The 10665-nt window shown below is 42.0% G+C and overlaps 1 protein-coding gene across 1 annotated transcript in view; it reads left to right on the forward strand.

The window, feature by feature from the left end:
• KCTD16 (potassium channel tetramerization domain containing 16) overlaps positions 1-6139 on the forward strand; it is a 200493-nt gene extending 194354 nt beyond the window's left edge. Inside the window, exon 2 of the mRNA XM_089769516.1 lies at positions 1254-6139. Coding sequence (XP_089625642.1) covers positions 1254-1705 — 452 coding nt within the window. The 3' untranslated portion in view covers positions 1706-6139. The remainder of the gene's footprint in view (positions 1-1253) is intronic.
• Positions 6140-10665: the final 4526 nt, after the last annotated feature.

The following is a 10665-nucleotide window of genomic DNA, read 5'->3' on the forward strand; positions in this document are numbered from 1 at the left end:
ACATAATATTAATGGGGCAATTTGAATGGGACAGGGAATAACATTTGTGAATTGATCAATATCTGAACAGTTTCAATATCCTAAAGAAGACAATTTCTAGGTCTATTCAGCTGTTTCAAGGATAGCTTGATTTTTTACTAAGATACCTATTCCCTGAAAAAGAATGATATCTTCATTACTTTCTCTTCAAGTGTATTTTGTTCTCTTAAGGCCTGACTCTTTATTTGTTAGATTAAAACCTTTGCAAGTTCAAGCACTAGAATGAGCTTTTGGGCCATTTGCACTTTGTGCCATGAATTGGCATCAGGAAACAGCTTAAAGACTGGATTTTTGCTGAAGCACAGCCATTTTGATATTGGCTCCATTTTGTTATGTCAGTTAATAACTTACCTTTTTTTTCAGTTGAGTAGTCTTGGGCCAAATCCTACAACATTTATTTGCATGGGTTATCTTATTGGCATTAGTGGAACCACTCATGTGAGTAAGGGCTGAAGGGAAGGGCCAAAAGTTGAAGACTAACCAATTTTACAGAGGATTTACAGTCTGTGGGAATATGCTTACGGAAGATCGGAGTGAGCATCTCAGGACTGGCCTGTTAGTAAACTGCTATGGAGTTAGCAGCAAATAAATCACCCCAGAGATTTACTCCTGGTTTTCTGAAACAATAACCATTCACTTTTAAGAAAATAACAACATGGTTCTTTACATTAATATAGTGGTTTCTTCTGAGGATCTCAAAGCACTTTTCAAACATTCATGAATTCAGTCTCATAGCAAAGCCATTTTACACATGCATACTTTGAAAAACTTAGGAACAGATTCTTGCTTGCACGAAGCACCTTTGGCCTGCTGTGGGAATCTAAAGGGGGCCTTAATATGCAGATTATTGTCCCTTTACACTGCCAGAGTGGAATAAAGGGATATTATTGTTAATAAGAATCAGGCCCAGAAAGCTGAAAATCCTGATCCAGTAAAGCACTTCTACATCTGTGTAAGATGTTGGCCATACTGACTTACCCAAGTCTATACTAACAAAGCTTAGAATAGAACCCAGAATTCTGAGATTTTTTTATCTTGCTCTAACCACTACACTAGATTCCTTTCCTCCCTATTTTCTTCTGCTAGCGCAAGTGTACTTGATGGGTGGTAGTTTATTTGGGGGGCATATGAAGAAAAACCCTGCTCTGTTCGTACAACAGCCCAGATGTCTGTACTGTTTCTAACTTTGATGTGTGCTTTGTTCCTTCTTTCAGGTGAGCCTTCAAGATGGTCTTCATCCCATTGTGACTGCTGCTGCAAAAATGGCAAAGGAGATAAGGAGGGGGAAAGTGGCACATCTTGCAATGAACTATCCACTTCCAGCTGTGACAGTCAATCAGAAGCAAGCTCCCCACAAGAGACTGTCATCTGTGGCCCAGTCTCCCGTCAACCCAACATACAGACTCTAGATCGGCCAGTCAAGAAGGGGCCAGTACAACTGCTCCAGCAGTCTGAAATCCGAAGGAAAAGTGACCTGCTCCGAACTCTAACATCTGGCTCTAGGGAATCCAACTCTAGCAAAAAAAAAGCAGTGAAAGAAAAGCTCTCTATTGAGGAAGAGCTAGAAAAATGCATCCAGGATTTCCTTAAAATCAAAATCCCAGACAGGTTTCCAGAAAGGAAACACCCCTGGCAATCAGAACTGCTACGAAAGTATCATCTATAGGAGCGGGGTGGGGCAGGGGAAGATAACCTTAGTACAATTTACAGATCAAGATCCTTAATGATAAAAATAAAAGGAATCATAACAATTTGTTAGGTCACACAAATCCATCTTGATAGTACTGACTAATTTGCCTATTTCACCTTAACATTTATAGTCACAGGGTAATGATATTTTTAAAGTCGTGGAAGCACAATGAAAAATGCTTTTGTTTGTAAGCTCTTAGTTTTACAGAAGCGGAATTCTTTATACACTAAAGGCATAACAACATCACCAACTAAAGAGACCCACATACAGATGCACCTCATGCCAGTGGAAAAAGTGCACACACGATCAGGCAGTGGACGGGGGAGGGGCGAATCCCACAAACTGCATGTCTTTTGAATTCTCCTTTTAATTAATTTAGTTGGAGAGGTCGGGGCAGATGTACACGATTTAAAGAAACAAGCTATGCCATGCCAATTGTCATGAAGGATGTGTATACATATACAATGTGTATATGTATATTCATTATGAATTTTTCTGTTTCTCTCCTTAGAAGTCTGCACTTTCTCAAAAAAAATATAGCAGTTGTTAGCACTCTGTGTGCTCCATTTCCCCTCTAGCTTTATGAGGTGTGAATAGTAGAAGGCTGTCTCTCTCCATCTGTTATTTTTTGGGGCATGAGGAGGTTGGAAGCCGAGCACTATAAAAGTGTCGGTGTCTGTTGCAATAGTGGGTAAAATATTCTGCTTGTTTTTGACAGCGATGTATGTTTTAATCTCCTTTGTTACAATACTTGTTCCCCACAGCTTCCAGATGATAAAGGGGTTATTATGGAAGGATTCCAGTTGGAAAGGGGGATCCAGAGATGGTGGGTCAAGTCACTGAGTCAGCAGGCTCAGCTGATTTATATCAGCCTGCCAGAGGCTGCTGCCAAAATGTCTTTGGACCAAACAAATGAGGAGAACAGCCTCCCATTCCCATCCGACACAGATGCAATTATAAGAAATTATAAACCTAACAAGATGCATTTTGTGCTCTGACTGGCAGGAAATTGATTGTTAAAATGGCAGGCACCACGCCACTCCAGCAAGATACATTTCAAAAGGAAATTAAAAATTGAATAGAAACCAAACCCACTCTGTCATGGAAGCTGCCTTATCAGCATCCTTTCTGTAGTCAGTAGCAAGCTTCTGGGTGGCAGGCTTCATTGAGTACCATTTGTTACCCATAATGTGTAAGAAACAGGAAAATATCAGCAAACTCAGCTCCTTGGGACTGCAGGAAGGAGAGGATGCCACATGCAGGCCCAGCAGTACAGGAACCTACTGAGCCCAACAACAGCATAGTCCTCCTTGACAGGTTTGCCTAGCTAAATGCATCATAGTTGTCATTCTGGAGTGAATTCTTTCAGCAAACCAGTAAAAACCTGGTATCTCTCTACAGCCCAGTGGGAACCAAAGGTTCCATGGATGAGATTTGAAAAGTTAAGACTCAGGTAATGAACTGGAGTCCTGGGGATAGACTGCAGCTTCTGGGATAAAAGAGTAACAGTACCAGTCTGTAAAGCCATTAAGTAGAGATGCATTGCATCAGTGGGGCCATGGAGGCTTTCAACAGGCTGGAGATGGGAGCTGGTCAGCTGGGGGAGATTGGCACATGCCAATCAATGTCTCAAGACATAAAGTGAGAGACACAGAAACTAATAAAGATGATGGCTTTAAAACTGGTGCTATTGACTTGGTTAGCATCAGTAACATTTCTAAAACTTCAGTTTCACTATCTAGCATTCCCAATACACAATGCTACCAGGGAGACAAATGTGCATAAGACAGAGGTATATTGGGACTGAACATAGTTTCTTTGAGTCTGAAGCCTGGTCTCTATATATGCAGTTGCAATTGGCTCCCACCTAATTTGCTCTTACATTTTATGGACCTGCAAAATAAACTGTGAGGGCAAATTTGCACAATCAGGTAGGCAGAGGTGTCCACCATTGAACTGCAAGTGCAACCTAGGCACAGGTTTTATTGGTGCTAATTGCATGTGCAAATGGGAAGTAACATGTCTCAAACTATTGCAAAAGGTGAGATGCTTGTGAACAGTGTGGAGCATGAACCAGTCTCCAGATCAAAACGCCCAAATCTGATATGAGATCTGGCTTTTGTAGCTTGGAGTCATCTCTAGTTAAAGTTGCAAATTTACCAAGATATTTCATATGCAAGAGGGATGCAAGTTTGAGTAATGTTTAATTATTGCCATGTGTAAAGATAGCAAAGAAGAGCTTGATCTGAGAGGTATTGAGCTAAATTGGAAAACTCTACACTGCTCAGGATCAGGCACTAAACTAATTCAGCTGTTAAAACACATGCTCACACCGAGACACAAGCACGCGTACTTTCACATACCTGTGCACACATGCACCTTCACACATCCATGTGCTTGCACACATACTTCTCTCTGCTTGTCACAGATTTGCTTTTCCTTTTTTAAAAACATTTGTCTTTCTTGTATATCATTTGTCCCTACTGACTGCTGCTGAACTGGAATCCCTCTTGATAGCACTGTGTTAAAAAGCTGGTCTGCAACTTCACTTGGGTGTGTCATTGCAAAGCAAGAACACTAGGTTGGCTCCCAAGGCATACAACTTGGTTTAAATGGTGCTTTTTCTCACTATGTCCACACCAGAGAGCAGCTCTGTTGTCTCTGACACTTTAAGGCTTGGAAACTGTGATTTTTCTCTTTTGACCATCAGTATCAGCCAGACCTGCCAAACTGGCATATGGCAAATCAGAGTGTGGAATGGGAGCCTCTTCCCTTTTGCAAGGTTTTAATATATTAGGCTTATGCAGAGTCCTCCTGCTCTATTGCTTTTACTCTCTGAAAGTCACAAGGAAGAAAGCTAACATTAATTCATGGTATTAGCAAATTAGGAAGAAAAATGAGCAGTGTTGACTTTCGCTGGCATGCATCAGAGAAATTTGTTTTGAGATTTCCAAGCACAGCATAGACAAGTTCTCAACTTCGATAGCTCAGAATGGCATACTCAGCTTCAGAGTTTCACTTTTTCTTCTTTTTATTATCCACCAAACATTGCATTACAAAATAAGGACAGAAAGAGGTGGAATGTGCCCTATTTTTTTTTCTTTCTCAGAGTTTGAATGGACTTGACTCAATTTGCACAGAACTGTACAATGATTAATATCTGCAGGAAAAATTAGACCAAATGAAATGCACCAGAATGAGTTTGATTTATGTGGCCTTCATATTTCCAGTATTAGATGAAATGGTTATTATTCTGCACCACTACTGAAATAAGAGTCTTAAACTTTAGTAATCGCTTGTCAGAAAGCTTGTATGTATACATTCTCCTTTGTTTTAATATAGAGTACTGGGATAGTGTATCTGTTCCTGGGACCAAATTCATCACACTGATTACCATGCAGTTCCACCAGAGATAACTTTGTTCCCTGGTGATTTCAGCTGTCCATTTCAGGTCGTGCTTCTTGGTATTTCAGTTAGAAAGAGTGACTGCTCCACTAATGTACGATCAGTATAGACTTCCTGGGCCGGATTCTAAGGGTATGTTTATACCTGTAGCTAGGGGTGTGAGTCCCAGCTCTTGGAGACACAGTCGCCAAGCTCTTTCTAAGATAGCATGTTAAAAAAGGTACTGTCATCCCAGGAGCACAGAAGTGGAGAGAGATGGGAGAGGCTAATCAGTCGGAGTGCAAACACCATGAGCCTGTACTCAGGTGGCAAGTCTGAGCTGCTGCTCAAATTATTGTGAATCTCAAAACTATGATTTTTTTAATACGCGTGTTCAATAAGAGTAAGCTGGGAATTGCACCCCCAGCTCTAAGTATAGGCATAACCTTGTGCAGCTTTGGCAATGTAAAGTCACCCACTTTAAGAGTGTTTACGCCACTGGATTGGTGTATGAGGACTTGGTGAAAATGGGAATCTGGTCCCTTAGGCTATGTCTAGACTGAAAGCCTCTTTCAAAAGAGGCTTTTTCAAAAGATACTTTCAAAAAAGCCTCTTTCGAAAAAGAACATCTAGACTACAACCAGTACTTTTGAAAAAGCACAGTTTGCATTACATAGCACCTTTTTTTGAAAGAGCACTTTCGAAAAAAGGCGTTCTTCCTTGTAAAACAAGGTTTTCTGCGGTTGAAAAAACTGCCACGTTCTTTCGATTTACTTTCAAAAGAACATGGCAGCAGTCTAGATGTAGGGAAAGTTTTTTTTGAAAAAATCGGCCTTTTTTTGAAAAAACCCTGTAGTCTAGACACAACCCTTAGGGTACGTCTAGACTACATGCCTCTGGCAACAGAGGCATGTAGATTAGACTACCCAGCATAGGAAAATGAAGTGACGATTTAAATAATCGCCGCTTCATTTACATTTACATGGCTGATTTAGATTAAATTTACATGGCATGTAGATTAGACTACCCGGCATAGGAAAATGAAGTGGCGATTTAAATAATCGCCGCTTCATTTAAATTTACATGGCTGCCGCGCTGAGCCGATCAGCTGTTTGTCGACTCAGCGCGGTAGTCTGGAAGTTCCGCGGTTGACATCAAAAGCATTTGTCGACCTCCCAGGTATGCCTCCTGGGATGAGGCATACCTGGGAGGTCGATGAATGCCTTTGATGTCAACTGCAGAGCATCCAGACTACCGCGCTGAGCCGACAAACAGCTGATCGGCTCAGCGCGGCAGCCATGTAAATTTAAATGAAGCGGCGATTATTTAAATCGCCGCTTCATTTTCCTATGCCGGATAGTCTAATCTACATGCCTCTGTCGTCAGAGGCATGTAGTCTAGACGTACCCTTAGTGAAATCTTTTTTGTCATCTGATGAAGTGGATATTAAATACTAAAGCTCATGATCCTATATATTTGTGTTAGTCTCTAAGGTGCCACAGGACCACTCGTTTTTAAAGTTACAGACTAACACGGCCACCCCTCTGAGACTTTTTATCCATAAAAGTCATAAGTAAATGCTTCTGTTTGAGGTACATGTGATCTTGGGAGGGAGCTTAGACAGTTCTGAATAGGAAGTATCCCTAAATGCAGCTGTGAAGGACTCAACTCAAACTTTCCCCTCTCCCATTGCTCCCTGAAAGTATCAAAGTTTCCCCAATCCCTTCTTGTCCTCACAGCTAAGAAACAGGTGTGGAACTCACGTCTCTGGTGTGGCAGTTTAAGTGCTATACCACTATGAAGAAACAAGCGCATACCTTTCCTTTTCTTGCAGCATGTAACTTAATGCAAGATGAACCAAAATAGCAACCCTCTAAAATGAGGAAATATTAGCTTCAGAAATCATGAAAAGTGAGAAAAAAATTAGCAAGACTGGGTTCAGTGAATCAAGTCACAGAAAAATGGACAGATAGGAATGGACACCAGACTACACTTTTCCCTTGAAAGTGCTCACTACTGGTACTTGATGGCTATGGCTCAGACCTGAAGTAGTTAGGTGCCACCTTTCAATAGCTAATGAGTGCCTAATGCCGTTAGGCCCTTTTGAAAAACCCAGTCTCTGTGTTTGCTAGGGCACCCACAATGTAGTGAATGCTGTGCTAATACTGGAGGGTGTTGCTCCTGCCCTGATAGGCCTGCAACATAGGAGACAAGCAGACAAATAGATGAACACATACAATGTAAAAGCAAGATAAGGGGCAGCCTTGGATCATAGAGAGTGTTCATTGGTATAGGGTTTATTAGGCATATCAACTATCCCTCCCATGTTATCCTCATTCTACTGGGTTATTTCTCATAGACGCATGGGTATCTGAGGGAAGAATTTGGCCTCTGGATGGCGGTTTGATTGTCAGAGGCCCTTGCTTGTCTGCTCAGGAGCTGGGTGGTGCAAAAGAAGCCTTGCCCCAATTTTCATAGCTATGCAAGGATTTGCCCCAATAGTAGGCCCTGATGTACCCTATGCTTTGTAGAGTGAAGGGGTTGTTTGCTCATGCTCTCTACCTAGGATGTTGAAAAATAGGTGGGACGTTGGCCGTCTCCTCACATTAGCTGCAGCCTCATGGACAAGGGAAATTGTTCCCCCTCACAATCCTCCTTCTTCCCTCCCCAGCTTCCCCTCCAGTGCATGCTGAAAGGCATCAGCGAGATTTGCCTGCTGTCTGGTGCTTCTGCTGGTGTGGGGTGGAGGCCTGAAGCATAAAGCCGCAATCTAGCCTTAATTATGTGTGGGTATTGGTGGCGGGGTTGATATATGTGACTAGACTTACACGACTTCTGCCGCTGGTATGCATGTTCACTCTGGCACTTTTCATTAATGCCCCAGTAGAAGAAATGGGGGGAAATTACATGCCCCCAAATTAGCAGCTGTCATGGGCATTGTCCAGGAAGGGTAATTTTTCTGTTATTCAATGTGACAGTGGTACAGTAATTCCTCATTTAACACGTGCCCGCTTAACACGTTTTCGCGATAGCGTGATTTTTTTTTAGGGAACATTTTTTTAATTACGACTGTCCCTAGAATAATACAATTTCCCCAGCAGCCTGTTGCTGGTGGCTGCATGGAGCTTCCCCCACCTTCCTGTAAAATGGCAGAGGGTTTGCTGCTCACCGTGCCGTTCCCCACTGACTCCCCCTCGCCGGACACCTTGCCCCCTCTCCTCCACCCCCGCTTGCAAGCCGGCGACTGGGTTTCCCCAGCCAGCACATTGCCGGTGGCTGCGTGGGACTTCCCCCACCTCCCTGCAAAGTGGCAGAGGGTTCGCCGCTTGCTGCACCATTCTCCAGCGACCACCCCCACCCCGTACCGGACACTGTGCAGATCCCGGCAGACCCGTCACAGGGGCATACTCCCAACCGAAACCTCCTCCCCTCTCCCCCCCTTTCCTTCCCCAGAGTCAAACACCTCCCCTCCCTGCTGTAACCCAGTTCCCTTTCTCCCCCAACCTTATGTCCTGGTCCCAACAGACACCACCACTTGAAACGCAACCCCCAACTTTTCCATTATTTTCAGTGGGAATATTGATCCCGCGTAAGACGTTTTCACTTAACATGATCATATTCTGAAACATATCTATACTGTTAAATGAGGAATTACTGTAGTCACAATTCTTACATAAGAATATCAGTTCTCTTCACTGTAAAGACTCTGATCTCAGCGTTGGCTTTTTTGTTCCTTTACGTGCAGGGATGGTTTAGAACAGAGCAGTAGGTCCTATGCTTGTCTCCATAATAAACTCAGAGAGATAACAGAGAGAGGTAAAAAGGGGCTGTTTTTTTTTCTTACCTGAGAACTGTGATATATAAACTTTGGAAGACTTGATCTGTGTGTATACACATGCACAGCACTTTATGAAATTGTTTTTTCTCATAGATTTAGAAGGCACAGGGTCACTCCTAGCACTTAGAAGGTGAAGGAGTAATTCCTGCAGAAGGCAGGTAGTAGAAATGTACCTCAGTTGCAGCTGTCAGAACTATAATGGAAACGAAATGTTATCTTGACGTAACATTTAAGAAGCCTTTTCCTTTCACATGGGCCTTTCAAGCATTTTCCCCAACTATACAAAATGTGGTTGCATACAATTGTCTGGACCATAGTCCCTACTATCCTTGCATATTTGGCTGAGAAAACCGAAAGAGGCAAGAAGAAAAAATAGTAGAAAAGAAGAGGTAACCCTCCCCCCACCAGAGGAGTTAGGTTGCATAGCTAGTCATGAAGGTCCTGTTTGTCTCTGATGGCCTGCAACATGCACAAGCATTTACACTTGTGCAAAGAACCTATCCTTTCCATTAGAAATAAGCCTGCTGCATGACAAAAGTCTCATTAACTTCAACAGCAGCAATATTTTCCCTACAAGCTTAACCAATTGGGCTTAAGAAATTAGCCTATTTGGGGAACAATTATTAGGAGCTAAATTGTGCCCTCAAATACCCATGTACAACTCCCAGAATGCCCATGTACAACTCCCATTGAGGTCCACAGAATCTTTTTGTGCATACCTGAGATAGGAGTTGACCATCAGCTTATTTCAATTTCACTTTTAACAACAACTGATTCTACAGTGCCTCTCCAGGTTGGTTTGTGCACCTTTGACCTGGGAACTTGCCTTTGCAACAGAATATTCTTCCAATTTGAATGTGGAAATCACCAGGCAAATCTCGTACAAAGTCACTAGTTGAAATTTTGCCAACAATACATTTATTTCCTCCTTAGTAAAGACGTATATTTCTGGTTAGAACAAAGGATCATATACTGAGATACTGACAGCAAAAGCAAAGCATTCTGTATACAACTTAGGTAACACATCAGCTACTTGCAAATGTATACATATAGCTGCCAGAGGCACAGGGTCCAGTCCAGTGTTCCCTGTAAACTATGAGCTTGCCTGGCCATTCAAAAGAGATTCAAATGCTGCCCAGCTGATTAGCCGAGCACCCGTAGCTAATTTTTTTGTTTCTACTGGTGATGCACATTCACACATGCATCAGTGCATATAAAAATTTATTCTGCATGTGGATGGAAAAAATCCACACATGATGGAAAAGATTAGAGGGAACATTGGTCTAGTCCAACTCCTGTTCAAATCAATGGGAAAAACTCCCAACGATTTTTAATGGTAGCAGCAGTCAATGTAGAAGTAAAATACAGTGAAAAATAAGCACGGAAAATTCCATTTGGTTAAGCATGCTAACTTTTGGATTCTTATCTATTCAGGCGTAGTCTAAAAATAGAACCAGATATGTTGTGAGACTAGGCTGTTCAGTAATATTTCCATTACTTTTTTGCTTTAGTGAGAAATGTCACAAAATTATGTTTTTCTCTTGTTATTTCTGTTTCTTATTGGTGTCAGGTAATTCGGAGAGTGTGAAAATGAAACTGAATAACAAAACTGAAAAGCTGTTTTTGAGCTCTAAAATGCTTAGTTTGGCTTGAATTTGATTCACCGTTTGTGATCAGACATTTATATTTTATTTTTATCCAGATATGCACATCC

The sequence above is a fragment of the Pelodiscus sinensis genome, chromosome 16, assembly GCF_052426305.1.
Source record: "Pelodiscus sinensis isolate ZL-2025 chromosome 16, ASM5242630v1, whole genome shotgun sequence".
In the NCBI taxonomy this organism is placed as follows: Eukaryota; Metazoa; Chordata; order Testudines; family Trionychidae; genus Pelodiscus; species Pelodiscus sinensis.